The sequence below is a fragment of the Ambystoma mexicanum genome, chromosome 8 (genome assembly GCF_040938575.1).
Source record: "Ambystoma mexicanum isolate Mex_15411 chromosome 8, UKY_AmexF1_1, whole genome shotgun sequence".
In the NCBI taxonomy this organism is placed as follows: domain Eukaryota; kingdom Metazoa; phylum Chordata; class Amphibia; order Caudata; family Ambystomatidae; genus Ambystoma; species Ambystoma mexicanum.
Genome location: NC_090929.1, coordinates 266,871,745 through 266,890,379, shown reverse-complemented (window position 1 = coordinate 266,890,379; position 18,635 = coordinate 266,871,745). Strand labels below are relative to the sequence as shown.

General features: G+C 47.0%; 1 protein-coding gene across 2 annotated transcripts in view; it reads right to left on the bottom strand.

The window, feature by feature from the left end:
• The window catches only part of ASTN2 (astrotactin 2), a 3,972,579-nt gene that overhangs the window by 3,378,368 nt on the left and 575,576 nt on the right, over window positions 1-18,635 (bottom strand). For both annotated transcript variants that reach the window (XM_069609664.1, XM_069609663.1), the window contains exon 3: window positions 7,069-7,447. In XM_069609664.1, coding sequence (XP_069465765.1) covers window positions 7,069-7,447 — 379 coding nt within the window. The remainder of the gene's footprint in view (window positions 1-7,068; window positions 7,448-18,635) is intronic.

Below are 18,635 nucleotides of genomic sequence, written 5' to 3'. Positions count from 1 at the left end.
AACTTCCTTCTGCAGTCAAAAATGCACACAACTCCCCCCGTCCCCCTTTTCTGTTGCTAGATTGCAGGATTTCATTTCATTCCTGACTGTTTTTTTTTATTCCACTCAGTCTTTTTCCATGCTGCATCATATTTCTTCACTTTCATTTTTTGCCATTTCTTTGCTATCAGTTCTCCTGTCCTGCTGCTACCTTTCAATTAGTCATTACCTAGCATTGCTCCTACAACCAGAACCCTGCCACTACAATTATTTATGTTACTGCATCAATCACTGTTTTTGGCCCTTTACTGCCTCATTTTCATCGCTGCCACCTCTTTCTGTGATGACACCTCACTCACTTTCTCTCTGCTGCAGAAATGAGGAGCGGCCACAAAGGATGCCACAGATCCACATGAGATGCAAATGATAACTGTGTGCCCAGTACATATGCACCATTGTGCATGCAATATATTTGAGATGTTATTGCCTAATGCACCTGCTATGTAAGTGCCCAAGCACATAGGTAAACGTGTGTGGCACCAATTGGCTTGTGCAGCCAAATTGAACTCCTGGTAGCTATTGTTGTGAAGCTAACCAGGATCTTCTAGGCTATGCCTAGGAGCTAAATAGCTCTCAGCGCCCCTCAATTCCGAACCCTGTTAAGTCAAAACCATGACTATTGCTATTCCAGGGCCCTAAATATGCGCTTGCTCTGACAGGGATCTTCATATCAAAATAATCTAAATTTGCTCATATTATATAAGGGCCTTCACTGGACCATGAAAGTAATGTTGCCCAGATTGGGCCTCATTCCGACCCTGGCGTTAACCAAGGTGCTATTAGCGCCTTGGTTGACGCCGTTATTTTTCCGACTCCGCCATGGTGAATGGCGGAATTACCGCCCCATTCCAAGGTTGGCGGGGTCGGTAATTCCCCATTCACCAAGGGCTCTTCCCCATTCCCATTTTTGCCCCATAGGGCTCAATGGGAATGGGGAAGGCGCTAATTACGGCACTGTAAATTACGGTGCCGTAATTAGCTCCTAGGTTCCTTTGCGGGTTGGTTTTTTAACGCCTTCAAAAAGCATGCGTTAAGTACCAACCCGCAAAGGGAACTCAGAATAGGGCGGTAAGGGTTTAACGGCACCGGTCTCGTTTACGGTGACCGTTAACCCTTACCGCCCTACTCGGAATGACCCCCATTATGATTATGCTACTGTTTTGAATATGCCAGTACTCACATTCTACAATGCCGAGGTTGTACCACTGTGCTTGTTATTCCATGGTTCTGAATATACGAAGGATACGAATATAACTATACCTTTATTGTGGGTCATTTCTAATGTGCTGCTACTATTACCCAATGTTCTTATTATACCATGATTCCGAATGAGGCAAGAAGCGTTTTTTAGTAGAGCTCCAAATATTCCAGGAATCCATGTATGTATGGGCTCTTTACACTCTGGTATAACGCGCTTAATACCCAGAGGTTTCTAACCGTGGAAACGGGGATCGAACCTGTGGTGCTCCATGTCGTCTTGCTTCCAAGGCGAGTACGTTGCCCCTGAGCTATCCCCCCATGGTATGGCAAACGCTCTAACAAGGCTAGGGTTCTAGCAAGGAGAGGGTCAAGTCGGTTTCAGGGTACTTTGCAGCTCCTGCGACAGAGTTCAAGACAGGAGACGACTGCGCGTATCAGATGGCAGGCAGTTCGGCGAGCAAGGCTGGACGGACGGCTGCAGGCTGGCCTACACAGTGGCTCAGAAATAGTCTCAGTGCTGATGGGCGGATCTGAAGCTTTGGTGGAGGCGTCCTGGCTGGCATTAGCGACTGCAGCGGTGCGGTCAGTTACAGCTTGAGGGGCTCAACTGGCTCAAGGCTTTAAGGAGGACATCGGTAGATGTTTTTCGATGCACTCCTCCTAGCTTCTTCACTGGGCTTGTGTCGTCCTTTAAGGTGGACGGACCAAAGCTGAGGAGAGTGTTGCAGGCAATGACATTGGGGTCATTCCGAGATGGGCGGTAAGGGATACCGGGCACCGGTAAGGAAACCGGTGCCGGTAATCCCTTACTGCCCAATTCCGAGGTCCCTTAGCAGGAACCGTAAAAGACGTGTGGTCTGACCACACTCGTTAAGGCACCTTGGAGCTAATAACGGGCCGTTATTAGCGCCTTCCCTTTGAGCCCTATGGAGGCTCAAATGGGAATGTGGAATGGCATTTGGAATGGGGACTTACCGGGTCCGCCTAGGGCGGAATGTCCTGGTAAGTCCCCACTCCACCAGACCGGACCCGGACACGATTTTGGAGGCAGCCATGGTGCTAATAGTGCCATGGCTACCTCCAAAGTCGTAATGAGGCCCATTGTCTATGGTTTGGTTCAGAGACTCTCTGGTGCTATTAGTATATTTGATTGAATATATTTGGCCGAATGGTACATTTGACCGAATTTGTACTGTACCATTCCAACAAATATATTCAAACAAATTGGCTAATACACACTGAACATGTGGAGCGGGGGTTGCGGGGGTGTCCCCAGCTCCCCATGTTTGGTGTGTATTGGCCGTGGGGGGTTGCAGGGGTGTCCCCCACTTCCTTGATATTGGAGGTGGGGGATGGGAAAAAAAAAAGAAAAAAAAGAAAAAGGGACACTTCAGCGTCGAATGCGACCTACGTTAGAGGGACGAATCTGAGACTGCAGGGTTGAAGTGGATCAGGGGGCGAGCAAGCAGGTAAGTAAGGAAGGGGTTGGCGCATGGGGGGGTGGGTAGTGGTGTTTGATCATTTGAGAATTGATCCCATGTAGGCTGTTTTTTTTTGTACAGTTTGCCACAATCAATTCTCAAATGATCAAACACCCCTAAACCTCTCTGGCACTTCCCACCTAAGAAGCTTGCTTGCAGACCCTAGCAGGGCATGCTGTGTGCTGGCTGGGTACCGGTTCTGGAGCTGCTGCAGGGTCCACTGAATTCAGTATCTCCCTCTTTTCCCTGGGAGATGTTTAGGGGAGGGATCTTGCTTCCTTCTTTGGAAATCCTGACCTTCCTTCACTGGCCGAAGCAGTAAGGCAGACTGTACCTTGAGCCAGGGTCCAAATGAGTTTGCCTTGTTACTCCATTGAAAGTCTTCAGATGATCAGCCCAAAAGAGGGGATCAACCCTCTTTTAAAGCGAATGGGCCACAGTGATTGGTGTAGGCTAAGCCTACCTTAATGAAGCAGTCATGGGTTCCCACCAACAATCTCATGTATGCATGAAGTCAGACCCAGAATGCTTTGCAACAGAAACGGTAAAGGGGTGAAAACATGTAATAATAAGTCTCACTCATCTTCCTGCCTGTTGCCAAAGGGTCTCTCTGGTTAATTGATCTTTCTCTGGTTTCTTATTAAAGCAGCAGGACTCACTTGAAGCCGTGGTGCGAAAGACCTGTGTATGCCGCCACACCTCATACTCATACCTTCAGAATGGGGTCCCACTGCAGTGATGACTACTGTAAATACATAGTCCCAGACATGACAGGTCACTGCCCTTGATACTGAGAGATGGGAGCTAGCTTCAGGTTGACACAGTGCATATCAAAGGTTGTTGGGGTGTTCCTGTCTTTTGTTAACCTCTGCAGCCAGGACCAATGTGGGTTTGTTTGAAGTGTACTATATTAGTATGTTAATTATGTTAATTGTGTCCACCATTTGCAGAGGGTAAACAAACAAACTAGGTGGATCCATGGATCCTTTGATAGATAATTAGGGTGACCATGGCAGGAGGAAGGTTTTGCCCTCCCCCTTCTGAGATGCCTTTATATACTATTGGCGATCAATCCCAACTAAATATGACACGTGGGACTGTGCCTGTAGGCTGTGTCCACACAGAGTACACAGGTCTAGGTGTATGTCATGCAGTGAGCATACGAAAATGTGTGTGGATTAGCCCCACACATTCTCTGGAAGTTTATCTATCATCATTCAATTTCGTAAAAACTTAACAAAACCAGGCCAGCGCACACCCAGCATGCGAATGGTCGAATTCCTCACATCATATTCTGTGGATGGGGAAGGGCAGGGATGTTACTAGTTCTGGCAAATATCTGGGGCTACTCTAATGTCGGGACTGTCAGGACTTGGGGCTATCTTGCCTTTTGATTGAAGCCCATTAGCTTCTATCCGGGAGTACAATCAGAAACCCAGGGCTATAGCCCCCTCAGTTGCCCCTAGCAACACCTATGGGGAAGGTGTAACCACAGGGAAGATTTTTAATTTTCTCGAAGGTTCACACTCCATTTGGATAGTCTCTTGCAAAATGGTGTAGATGCAAAGTAAACCGCAGGAACAACAAGTCTGCATTGTTCCCTGCATCTACATCTTACATCCATAATGTGGGTTTTAACGTCGTATTTTCAAAACATGTACTTATATGTACACACATTAACAAGGACACACAATCAGTGATTCACACATGCACATGCACAATCACACACACACACACATATAGTCACTGATACAAAGTCAGTGGCGAACATACACAAAGACAGCCCTGGTAGTGGGCCCCCCTCTCTTTGAAAGTCTGGTCCCCTAGTGGGCCCCTCCCATTGGTCAACGGCAACAGAATTGGGTTCTTGCCCCTTACCAGCACCTCAGGTTACCAACTTGGGCTGTATGTTCTCTGAATCTTTATCAGATTCACCCCAGGTCGGTGCCATTTGTAACGCAGGCTATTTTCATCTTAGAGTGCTCTGGAGGTTTCTGCCCCTCCTCCGGTGCATCTCCGCTGCTGGTGGTATCTTCTCTTATCCTATGTCGCTTAGACTATTGCAACTCACTACTGCTGGACCAACCCATTTATCTTCTACACCGCCTTCCATTGTTGCAAAACTCTGCAGTGTGTTTGGCCACTACTACCCCCTATGTGGCCCGTATTACCCTGGTTCTGCAAACTCTCCACTGGCTGCCGGTACATAAAAAACGGATCCTCTTCAAGTCCCACGTTCTTGCCCTGCGCTAATGGGTGGCTGCTACTTTTCTGTGGTGGCAGCCAGAACATGGAATACCCTCCCGTTTGCCCTTCAGGCTACTAAAAATCATCTAAATTCCGGACATTTCTGAAAATGCATCTGTTTTAGATGCTATCTTTTCATCCTGTGATATCCTTAGCACCATGGTGGCTGCTGGCGATCGTGCGCTTAGTAAAAACCATGATTTAACACACACACAGAAACACATCTCTATTCACACACATATCTATTCAGATAAAGACAAAAGCAAACATTTGTATATACAGATGCCAAAACACAAATACAACATTCTCTGATACAAAACAGCAGTCAAATGACTATTTAATGATACGCAAAAAGAGATATGTGCACCGATATCAACCCAACTATATAAGAAACAAACACACTCATATGAACAGCCATGAATACAATAACACACAAACACAAGCACAAAGAGAATTACTGACACCAATCGTGGAACACATTCATGCAGATTCACACAGACAAGCCACACATGCATACCTGCAAGCAAGCAGGAACTTTGACCATGACTGGTACACAGAGGTGCACACACACACAATTGTGCACCTACATTTTACTGGTTACATATGTGCTTAGTGTTTCATAGTGAACCAGACATGTTGCATTCTAATGATAGTTTGGAAAGAATGTTCTCCTGTCTGTTCAAAGTTCAAAACGGCCATGAATGGGAAGACAATCGGATATAGTGACCAGCAGAACATAACACAGGAGCACCCGATGCGGGTGACAAGTACACAGACACACGGCTCCAAAAGTGGAAGAGCAGCAACACATTGCAGACTAAAACATCGTAGCATTTAATGTGAAAGATGTTGCACACGAAGGACGCTAAAATGGCTTCTTGGCGAAGCTGAAACATCATATTTATATTATGCACCAACATGTTTCGGTTTGTTTGTGTCTCATTAACCAAGTCATTTGCCTCCTCCATGCAGGCCTGTCGCCTGCTTCCGTGCCGCTGACACGGGCCTCTTGGAAGTGAAATCAGCACTGAGCTTTAAAATGTGTTCTGCTCTTGCTCTGGAAACATCGCACTTGTGATCAATGGGAAAGAATAATTCTCTGCGGTATTTCCTTGCTTGGAAAATGTGTAAATAGCAGCCGTATTGCACAGAGACAACAGGCTTCCAAGATCAGCAACTGGTAGCGGAGGCGGGAGTGAGAGGCAGTGGGCAGCAGCATCAGAAGGACAGCATGTTTACAGGGAACACCATGTTGTCCGAAGGCTTTTAGCACAAAACACAAAATAGCAGCTGACCGGAAGAGATGGCAAAGGGGGACAGATAGGTTTTGCATAGGGGTTATGTGGCACATTTTGGATAGTGCCACAAACTCTGGTGCCCATTCGCCCCATGAGATCAGGATTGCTTTCATCTAATTTTGGCTTTTCAGCCAACAATGCTTTGCATGTAAGGACTTGTAGGCCCACCTTTATAATGGAAGGAGCCAGTAAACAGTCATGTATTCTGCGCCAGCTACCACTGGTAGTAGTCTCTCAGTGATGGGGCTTGTCTGCAGTGCTAATTAGTTGGAAGCTTGGCCATTGCAATCTGTGTTGCCCTAGATAAGGAAACATGTTCTTTTCCATGAGCAACAATTAGGCCACAAGTACTGCATGGGCTATCTATTTAAAAGAACACCATTTTTTTTTCTCACTTGAAATGCCTCACCTACAGGAGACACATTAGATACTTGATTAATTAACTTATCTAACAAATACTAACACGATTCTAAATCCTTAACATTATAATGTGTTCTCCATGTGCAAAATGAGGCAGGCTGAGATTCATTGTTTAAACGTGCAATTTTTCTTTGCCCTGTTCACTGTCTTTGCAGGAAGCAAAATTTGAATGCCAATTTCCATTGCCAATGTGGCAGACATTGTTGGTGATGCAGTAAGCAGTGGCCTTGCCCTTACAGTATGGGCCACCAAGCAAAGACCTGTTAGCTTAGAAGCCACGACTGGATCAACGAGGTCCTGTGGACGTAGGTCCAGGAAGCAACTCTAGTTATGAAGCAAAATTTTAGCAAGTAATGCTAATAGAAATACCACATATGTCCTACCTCTCTTCTCCAATTCATGCTTTTCCTCCTCTGCCCGGCCCAGACTTTCCAGCGTTCGGGTGACCTGGCTCCCAAACTCTTCCTCGCGGGTGCCAGGCTTCAGGCAGTGGGGCTCTTCTTCTTCATAGTCGTAGTCATCCAGGATGGGGGTCTCGCGGATAGGCATGCCGATGACTGAGTCGCGCCCCTGCATCCGGGCATTGCGGTAGGTCTCACGGGCCTGCGGGCCCAGCAGGATGGAGGGGATGTAGTGTATCTCATGGGTAGCTTCGGTGCTGGCACTCTTCTGCGGGATCCGTCGCCGCCTGTGCCAACGTCGCTGGGCGTACAGAGCCACAGTGAAGATCAGAAGGAGCAGGAGGAGAGCGATGAGGCCGCCCTGGGGGAAAAAAGGGGGAAAGAGAAAAGGCATTTATGAAAGAGTCACATTGAAGTAGTCATTAGCCAGTGGGGTGGAGGAGGGGGGGGGGCATATAGAAACTTTATCTTGAATAGATTTGCGAAAATCCTGCCCCACATACGTGGTCATCAACTACTGTTATTTATTCAATATATTTGGATTGTCCTACGAAGAAAGAAATGCAAATGGGTGTACAATTTCGACTTAATGGGCACACTTAAGAACAGGTGACAAGACTACCACCAGCAGTAACTGACAATTACCATTACACCACGGCAAAAAAACATCTGCCTGTAAAATCAACTCTGCCGTGATACTGCTAATTACCGCTGATGTAATTCCTACCAGCTTTAAAATAAAGCCAGCAAAATTATATTACCACTGTCAATTCACATTACGGTGCAACATTCTGCCAGACCATCAATGTTATTACTGCACAAAATAAGGATGTACACAGACACAGACACACACACACACACACATATGAACGATCATTGAGAAGTGGTTTGTATTTTAGACTTTAAATGCTAGCTGATTGCATTTACATATATCATGAACTGCTGTATTTTAGGCATTAGAGGTAATGACGCTCAGTAATATTTACCCCTGCTAGTAATATCACCTGCTGTCACATGGGTAATTGCAATATCATTAGTGACATTATTTGTGAAGCAGGAATCTTGTCAGAGTGGTAATTTAGTACTAGCAGTATTTTTATTGTAATAACAGTAATATTTACCTAGGTCATTAGGTCCTTAAAAAGGGTATTCTAAAATGTAACTAATACATATAACGTGGTGTATGAATAAAACATAATCATTTCAAAATACAATACAACAAGACCTCATTTTAAAGAACCTGACAAAAGAAGTGCATCTGTCAGGTCCCAGCTCTAGGCACTAGCAACTGGGAAATGGAGGGATATTATGCCTATCCGATGCCTTCAGCACAGCTGAGTACCCCTATCTCGTACTAACCCCCTGTCATACTAACCCCCTGCCATACTAACCTCCTTCCGTCTTGGAATCCAGCACTAAAGAGTTGATGGCTGGAAGATTTGGAATTAATCCTAACCTTTGGCATTGCTCTGGGCAACCCTCCAGACCATCATTATTCACCTGCCAAGCCATTACATAAGATGAAGGACCATATGCAAATTGGACTTGCTCCCACCCCAAAAAGGACTGTGCAGTCCTACCTGCTGGATAACATCCCTTCTGCACAAGACTGCAAGCATCCCAAGACATGTTTCAGCCACATTGGGCACCTCTCCTGACCTATGGACTCCCTGTATGGTCTCAGTCCTCTCCCCTTTCTCTTTGTTGCCCATTAATTGTGGAACCAGATGGGAAGTACATGTTCCATCCTTTAGGTGCATCAATAATGTCTACCAGATTGATACCGTCATGGCCCAGGGCTCTCAGCTCAACCTTCTCCTTCTTGATAGGTGTCTTCCGTCTCTCATCAACTTCCTCTGTTCTCCCGACTCTCCTCATTCTGCCAATCCCCTGACCCCCATGCCACCACCGACGGGTGTACCACATGTCTGCACCCCTCTTCAGAAGACCTTCAAAGGAGGCAACTGGCTTCACTTAGCTACCCTCAACTCTTGCTCTGCTGTTAACCACTCCTCTGATGTAGGCATCCTTCTTGAAGACTTTGCCCTTGACATTCTCGCTCTCACTGAGATGACATTAATTGCCAGCTATCACTGCTTTCGGTACACTCCTCCCGAGGGCTACAAGATCCTCTCTAAGCCCAGACCTAACTGGGCTGGAGGCGGAGTGATCTTGATCTTCCCTGAATGGGTCACTGCTACTGCCATTCCAACTCAGACGTACTCTTCCTTCGAATGCCTCGTCTGTAGCCTTGGTGTCTCTCCAACCCTCTCCTTGACCCCTGCCACCATCTACAGGACCACTGGTTTGGTCTCATTCTTCCTCTCAGAATTGTCTGAACTCACTGCTTCTATTCTTGCTTCCACCTCCAAGCTTCTCCTCCTCCGAGACTTCAATATTCACCTTGACTCTCCTGATTCAACAACTGGGCTCTTCTGCAGCCTCTGTGACTTTCTTTCTCTCGCCTTTCTTCCCTCCGGTCCGATGCACTCAGTCAGAAACACCTTGGATGCTCTCATCTCAGCGGACATCGCCATATCCAACCCTCTCCCTATACCTCTTTTCTGGGCTCATCATGCTCTCCTGTCCTCTCACCTGAACCTGTTAGGTCCCCCAGCTAAGCCTCTGCCTGCACTGTCAGTCTCCTTCTCTGTCAATCGACTAATGAAGTGAGTGTCAGTTGCTGCTTTTGCTGTCACTTTCATTCCCCCTCCATCTGCAGACTCCCATACTGACTCTGCCCATGCCAATCTTCACATCTCTACCATTAACACACTGTACATCCTTGCCAATGTCATGAGTATCCACATGAAGCCTGCCTCCATCTGAAACACCAGGTATGACTCTGACATGACGTCTCTGAAATGCAAGTGCAGAGTTGTTGAGATGAAGTGGCGGGCTTCAGGCACATTCTCTGACAGAATGGCCTACGGCGTGCTTCAAAGGCAAAACAGACTCTCCATCTGCTCGAAGAAGAGTCTCCACTTCTCCCCAGCCATCTCTGACCCTTCACTGGACTCCCACTTCTTAACCAAAACTCAGGACATCCTGTCCTCACTCTCCACTACACTTCTCCCTCTTCCCTCCCCAGTGCTCAAGCCTCCCTTGGCCTCCCTCTCCCCTTCCTTCTTGCGTTCCTCTTTCTCGCCCATATCACTGGATGAGGTCTCTAGAAAAATCCTCTCTATGAAGGTCTCCTCCAAACATGTCCTCCTTTGCTCCTCCAGAACTATCAAGGAAAACATTGCCTCCCTCGATCCAGTCTGGGACCATTTCTGTAATCAATCCTTTGCCACTGGCTCCTTTAGCTACCCCTCAAGCACTCCCTTGTGCATCCTCTCCTCAAAAAGCCCTCTACCAACCCCTCCTACCCTGTCAACTACCCTCCTATCTCAATTACCCCCTTCCTGGGCAAATCCATAGAAAAACTTGTAATTTCCCAATTGAACAAACACACTGAATCTGTAGGCTGTTACCACAACCACCAGTCTGGTTTTAGAGCAGCCAGGGGCACATAAAATGCTCTCCTGAACACCTGGGATGACTTGCTCTCAAATCTTGATTCCAACTCTCCATGCATTCTTATCCTTCTGGATCTTTCCTCTGCTTAAACAAGGTCAATCATGCCACCCTGATAAATTGGCTCAGTGACACCCTTGGCATCACTTGCCTGCCACTGGACTGGCTGACCTCATTCTACTCTGACCTACTTTCCCAAGTTCAATTGGGCCATTTTCTCTCCACTATCACACTCTCCACCTGCCGCATCCTGCAAGGCTCCATGCTCTCGCCGTGGCACTTCAACATCTACCTTGCCCCCTTGACCTACTTATTCTCCTTCTCCCCTCACTTCCAGTGTTATGCAGATGACATGCAGCTCTCCTTCAAGCTTCCCTCCACAGCCCCCTCTTCTTTCTCTCTCACCCCTTACTGCCAGACTACTATTCAGACATGGTGTGCTGCCAATGATCTCTGCCTTAAATCCAGTAAGACTGAGATCCTCCTCATTGGGACCCCAGCTCCCTCCTTCCCGCCTACCCTCTGGCTGCCCTATATGGGCCCCCTCTACTCACCCTCTTGAGGCAAAACACCTTGATGTCATATTTGACTCCTCTCTCTCCTTCTCTCCTCACATTGTGGACCTTGCCAAGCAGGGCCAGTGTCAGTTGCATCTCCTCAAAGGCATTCTCCCTTTCCTCACCTACCCCCAGAAACTCAATGTCTCCAGAGCTCTGGTCCTCTCTAGGCTGGACTACTGCAACAGCATCTTCCTCAATCTTCTTTTATCCTCCCTTCTCCCCCTTCAACTAATCTAGAATAGGACTGCAAGACGTATCCTTGGCCTCAGGCCCAGGGACTGCATCTCTCCAGCCCTAACATCTCTCCACTGGCTCCTGGCTGCTGCTGGGATCAAGTTCAAGACCCTCTGTATCATCCACAAGGGTTTGTGGGTCCTAGAACCCTGCTACATCCAACTCTCTCTCCCTAAATACCTTCCTGCTAGAGCCCTTCGATCCTCTAGCTCCAACTCTCTGCAGATCAGACACTTCTCTAAGCAGAGAGTGGGGGGTAGATCTCTCCTACACTGGAACCTCCCTCTGGAATGGTCTCCCTGCCCCTCTCAGGCTTGAGCCGGATCTCCTTAAATTCCAGAAGCTCTTCAAGACCCTCCTTTTCTCTTCATATTTCCTTCTCCCCCTCCCCTGCTAACGCCCCAGTCTGTCACAGTGACTGGCTGCCTAGTCTCCCTGTGAGTTCTACAGGGCACGAGCTCCCCCCAGTCCACCACCTTCCTTGCACTTAGCATGTGGACCCTCACCCCCTGCATCCCATGCAATCCCTGGCATTTGCCCATCTGGCCTCCCCTTAGTACTCGCCTAGCTAGCCCTGTGGATCTCTTCCCCCATTTACCTCCCCTTTCACTTGCACTCTCTCCTCTTGCCCTGCACTCCCCTTCCCATCCTAGCACTTAGCATGTTGTGCAAACTGCACTCTCCCCCTCACACTTCTTGTTGCTGCACTTGCACGATCCGAATGTCACAAGGCCTACTAGGACCTTTATTGTTATCTTTCTCCCTTGTCTCCCCCTCCGCCACGCCGTTTTTGTCTTGTGGCGCCTTGAAACACCATTTGTTGTATAGGTGCCTGACAAATATCCAATAAATAACAAATAAATAGACCACATGAAACAAACTTTCTTCTCTGAAACCTTATCTTGTCACATCTTGGATATGGCAGATGGTGTTGACTTCTCCTTAGACATCCAGAAACAGGATACTTTAAGGGTCATTAGAATAAGAGATACAATCAGTGGAGTAACAATGCTGAAAATGTTGGGGGGGGGACATGACATCTGAAGAAAAGGTGCCCCAGCCAAATGAATGGGGACAAAATGGTGTACCATGAAAGTTGGGGGGGACAAACACCCCCATCCCCCTAAAATTACGTCCATGGACACAATGCTCTCTTTTTTGCTAGCATTCTTTTTCTGTAAAATGAAACATAAAATGTAGTGGGGTGGGGGGGCTGGAGCACCTGGGGCTCGTCCAGCACTAACCATGGAATATAATTTTGTATCAGAGGTTTATTCAGTTGGTTCCAAGGATTTCCTACCTCACTAAGGGAAGAAGGAGGAGGCCTTCCCCTAAGCCCTTGCTTTGGCTTTCAGATCTCAGCTAATACATATAAGGCCCACCTTACCAGGCCTAAGAAGCATATGCTATAAGAGAGAGACCCCGTCATCTACGGGGGGCGCTTCCCGAGGTCCCTGAGCAACAGGCATCAGAGAAGAAGGGCGCGGCAAAGTCACAGCTGCATCTTTCTTTTCTTTTAATCGCACCCCGCCCCAATGGGTTTCTCATTTTGACTCCTAATTGACAGTAATAGGAGGAGAAGTTCTGAGAGCCCAAGTGACTGCACCACTCCACTTTCCAATTACGTCCTCAGCGTCTGCGGGAAATAGAAACATTTTCTCTTCTCCGCCCGGCTGCTGCGGCTCCATTTGAAGAAGGATGAGGATAAATGACCTTGATCAGGAGCCACTGTGGGGCATGCTACGGCATCACAAACCCAGCACCGCCCTTCCCACCACGTTAAAAGGGTGCATGTGGCGGAAGATAGAAAATAGAGTAGAGTTCGGAGATCCCAGCAGAACCAAAGGGCAACTGTTCCTTCACTACTCGGTGGGGGATTCTGATGGAAGCTGCCTGGTTCCTTTAGCTGAGCAGAAGAGTAACTGGTTAGTAGATGTCAGGCAAGCATTTGAGCTGTTCATTGAGTGCAGTAAACTAGTGACTCATTATGACTCATCATGACCTGGTGGGTTACAGAAGGAGTTGCTACTTGAGCTTAGCACCAGGGATCCTGTCAAAGCTGGCTAAATATTTAAAGGAAAAGCACCCTGCTTAGCCCTTAAATGGAGTTCTAATTGTTCAGCAGATAACATGTGCCTTATGCTCTGCAGTAGAATCTCTGATGAGACCCTGCAGCATTTCAGGATTTTGCACTTGTGTAATGTTTCAAATGTGCAACAAAATGACAAACATCCCTACAACAAAGTGAAATATTAAGTCTATTACCCATCTGTCACTCAGCTTAATTAATCTGAATCACATATCAGAGCCAATTTCTGATATCTGATGCTCACATCACCTGTGTCCTGCACACTATAGAAAGTCTAGAGACAGCCAGGAATTCAAGGATCAAATGTTAATGGATTCACTGCAGTAGATTAGAGTAGAAACGATCTTAAAGTAAGAAAATTATATTACTATACATGGTAAATTAGATCTCATTGTTTGTTTATGGAAAAAAGAGGTCAATATCCATGAGGTACTGTGTTCTCCGATTTCACAGATCACTTTGATACTTTCACCCTCATGTCAAGAAACTTTTTCATAGTGGCATAGAGCACGTCTTTGACATTATGTAAGTGACTCTCTATTTTTTATCTCATCCGCATTGCTGCACTGAGACACTCCCTAATGAGAATGGACTTCCCACCTAACATCCATGCATGCATCTACCCCAAAGATGTATGTGTCCAGGCGATACACTTGCCCCTTTAAAGACATGGGATCGACACTCCGCGTTAGCTCCCAGTCAGCCTTTATGAGTTGAGATTATTCATCCAGCAGATTCTTACACTATTTAGCACATCCACCTTTTTTACAGAGTCCTGTTTTTAACTTCTTCTTTTTCAGTCAAATTATTGAGTTTCCAGAGATCCTTCACATTTGATGCTAGACACCCCTGGAACTCTAAGGTGATTTATCAAGCTCTGAGTACCTTCCTATATAATTTGCTAATACTCTTCATTGAACATGAGACTTATGCACAGTTCATTTTTTATTGTGTTTTAGTTTAACTTTATAAACATATCCCCCTGATAAAGAGCATTTTTTCTCAAAACGCATTGGGCACTCGATTAAAAGAGGAATTTGTGAAGAACCCAGTACCTCGTGGATATTGACCTCTTTTTTTGCCTAAACAAACATTGAGATATGATTTTACGTGTATAGTAATGTAATCGTCTTACTTTAAGATAATTTCTACTCTAATCTACTACCAGTGAATCAGTTAACATTTGAGGCTCGAATACTTGGCTGTCTCTAGACTTGTACTCAATGTCGTAAAGTGTATTTTGTGTTTGTTGGGGATACGACCGTCTGCATGGGAGGAGTGCGCTCGTCTGGGCTTTTTTTGTTTATTTAAAAAGAATGTATGATGGAAGAACAACGTCTGAAAATATGTGGGGTAATATCTGCACATATTTTCCACATTCACCACACAGCAGAAAAATAGTCATGTACTCTGGGAGGTCACGGCTTACCAGCGCCACCCTCCCCTGTCCTGTGTAGCTGACACCAGACAGCTGTGGATACATCAAAAGCCTTTGGACATGGGGAGCCTGTTTAGAATTTCAAGCCCCATGGATTTGCATCTCCATTGTCAAACCTTGCTGGTGGCGGCGAATACTGAAGAATGTTAATTAGCAGACCTCAGGGAAGGCCCGGTTGCAGGAAGTGACAATGGAGTCCAAACGTCAACACCTCCTTGTAATGCAAAGTGTCAATTTGGTACTAACACACAACTTTTTGGGAAAGGGCAGTGCATTTCCTGTCTGGAACCACTCCTTTCAGAGCAGGGTTGAATGTAAATAGTAGGAGACAAAAGCCTGTCTGCAACCCCCTACTTCAAAGGAGGCCCATGTTGTGATCAAGTGCTGCAAAGGGCTCATTTAATTAGGAAGACACTTTGATGTACAGCAGACAGATGTGTGGGATTTAGAAGTACATGTCGTCATCCATCCCCTGTCTGTTGACAGGTGCCCTGGTGTACTTGTTGGAAGGACCGGCCTGGCTGGAAGCCCCTAGTCCAGTTCGACTATGGAGTTACCTACTCCTGTGGGAGAGGGGCTAGTAGCCATGGAGGAGCCTACTTTGGTGGCAGGCGACCCCATCACTTCAGAGCTGCCTGGCGCAGCACATGAACCTGAGCTGGAGGACCAAGTGGATGCAGATCTGAAGGGTCTGTCCAAGCTGGATGAGTTTGCATCAGCTGTGGGTCCTGATCAGACTGACTTCTACACAGCCCAGAAAGAGTGCTCCAATCTGGTGGGTCTGCAGAAGCAGGCAGAGGAGCAGGCTAAGGAAGAGGCCCCTGGACTGTTCAAAGTGTACTGGGAGGATGAACTCTTGTACAGTGACCCAAAGGATTCTGAGGGAGAGGACATCAGAAGGCTGGTGGTTCTCCAATGCCACAGAAAGTACCTTTTGGATTTGGCTCACCAAATTCCTTTAGCGGGTCACTTGGGAGTGACTCAGACATCAGACCGGTTGTCTGTGAACTTTTACTAGCCAAAGTTCAGCGTAATAGTTAATTAATTTGTCTGGTCCTGCTTGTCTTGTCAAGCTTCTTGCAAGTCAGGTGGTGCCCAAAGGCCCCCTTAATTCCAATACCTGGGGTGGGCAGCCTTTCAAGAGAATGGGCATGGTTATTGTGGGTCCTTTGGATCCTCAAACCAGCTCAGGGAACCAATATTTCTTGGTGGTTTCTTGGACCATGCCACGAGATACCGTGAGGGTGTCCCTCTGAGGAGCATCAAAGCCATTGTGGTTTCAAAGGCTCTGATTAGGATATTCTCCCATGTTGGATTCACCAAGAATGTCGTTTCTGACAGGGGATCAAACTTCATATCAGCATATATGAAGGCTATGTGGGAAGAGTATGGAGTCACCTACCGGTTCTCTACATCTAGTCATCCACAAACCAATGGGCTTGTTGCGCAGTTCAACAAGGCCCTGAAAGGCATGAAAGGTGGCTTGGAAGAGCACCTGAGGACAAAATGGAATATTCTACTGCCATGCCTTCTGTTTGCCTACAAGGAGGTGCCACAGAATGAAGTAGGGTTCAGCCCCTTTGAGCTTCTGTTTGGACAACCTGTACAAGGTTCCCTCAGTCTATTGAAGGAGGGATGGGAAAGCAAACCCTCATCCCCGTCACTAGATGTGGTGGACTATGTACTCAGCCTTTCGTTTAGAATGGCAAAGTACAAGGAACAGTCACCAAAGAATCTAAAGGTCAGTCAGGACCTGGTGAAGCACTGGCATGATCAGGAGGCCACATTTACAGTCTATTCTCCAGGCCAGTGGGTGTGCATTATGGAGCCTGTCAAACTCAGTGCCCTTCAGAGAAAGTGGACTGGGCCTTATTGTGTGCTGGAAAAGGTCAGTGAGGTAAATTATCTCATTGATTTGAAAGAACCTAAACAGATGTGCAGGGTCTTTCACGTAAACCGGTTAAAACCCCATTACAGCCGGGATGACTTGGTCATGGCCTTAGTGACTAACAGAGAGACTGAGGAGGAGAATGATCACCTCCCAGACCTCCTGCACACTGAAACCACAGATGGTTCAGTTGAAGGTGTCAACCTTGCAACAGAAATGTCAGAACAGCAACTCACAGACTGTTGCTGTTTACTGGGACAGTTTGCTGGTCTTTTTTCACTGATTCCCGGTCACACAGTTTGGTGCACCCATGATGTGGACACTGGAGACAGTAAGCTGGTGAAGAGTAGAATTTACTGGTCAGGGACACCACCAAGGAGGAAGTTTCCAAGATGTTGTCCCTATGAGTGACAGAGCCATCCCACAGCCCCTGGTCTAGCCCAGTGGTACTGGTCCCTAAAAAGACTGATAGTGGGAAGACTGAAGTTTGCTTTTGTGTGGACTACAGGGGCCTTTATTCTGTCACGAAGACAGATGCTCTCCCCTTTCCACTGGCAGATGAGCTCATTGACAAGCTCGGCACTGCCAAGTACATGAGTACTTTTGACCTCACAGCGGGGTATTGGCAGGTCGGCTTGACAGATGCCCTTCCACTTTTCAGAGAATGGTTAACCATGCTGGAAAAATTCAGTGTAACCTACTTAGATATCATTGCTGTGTACAACCACACCTGGGAGGATCATCTATCCCACCTGAAACAAGTGCTTCGGGTGCTGCAGAATGAAGGCCTGACTATCAAGGCCACGAAGTTCAAGATAGCACAGTGTACTGTGACTTACCTAGGCCACTTGGTCAGTGGAGGTAAGAAGCAACCTCTTGAAGCAAAGATACAGGCTCGAAGGAGTGGGACATCCCAGCCACACAGATGCAGGTGAGAGCCTTTCCAGGTCTCAATGGGTGCTACCGGTCATTCATCAGATGGTATGGGACAATTGCCATGCCCCTGTATGATGTAACATCCAAAAAGATGCCAAAGAAGGTAACTTGGGCCCCCACCTGTCAAACCTCCTTTCTGGATTTAAAAGATGGATTGTGCAGGACCCCAGTTCTGAAAGTGCTAGACTGTGGTCAGGAATTCATTATCCAGACAGACGCCTGTGATTTTCGGATTGGAGCAGTGTTTGCACAGCTGAACTCTGTAGAGGTAGAGCAACCTGTAGCCTTCATTAGCAGGCAGTTGACAAAAGGTAAAGCAATTCGGCTGTTGTAGAAAAAAGAGGGGTATGCGGTTGTATGGGCCGTAAATAAGCTGAACCCCTACATATCTGGGTCTCACTTTACGATCCAGACTGACCACAAGCCTCTGCGACGGTTAATGGCCAATGAAGGGGAGAACCCTAAGCTTTTGCGGTGGGTCATATCCCTACAGGGATTCGATGTTGATATCCAGCAGAACCCTAGCTCCCAGCATGGAAATGCAAATGGCCTCAGCTGGTACTTTCACCTTGATGATGAACCAGACCCTCAGTAGTGTGGTGGTTCACATGTTGAGGTTGGGGACAAGTGAGGGATTCAACCATCCGCATGGGAGGAGAGTGGTCTCTTGGGATTTTTTTGTTTATTTAAAAAGAATGAATGAAGAGAGAACAGTCTCTGAAAATATGTGGGGCCATTTCTGCACATATTTTCCACGCTCACTGCATAGCAGAAAAATAGTCATGTACTCTGGGAGGACACAGTTTACCAGCACAGCCCTCCCCTGTCATGTGTAGCTGACACCTGACAGCCGTGGGTACATCAAAAGCCTTTGGCTATGGGCAG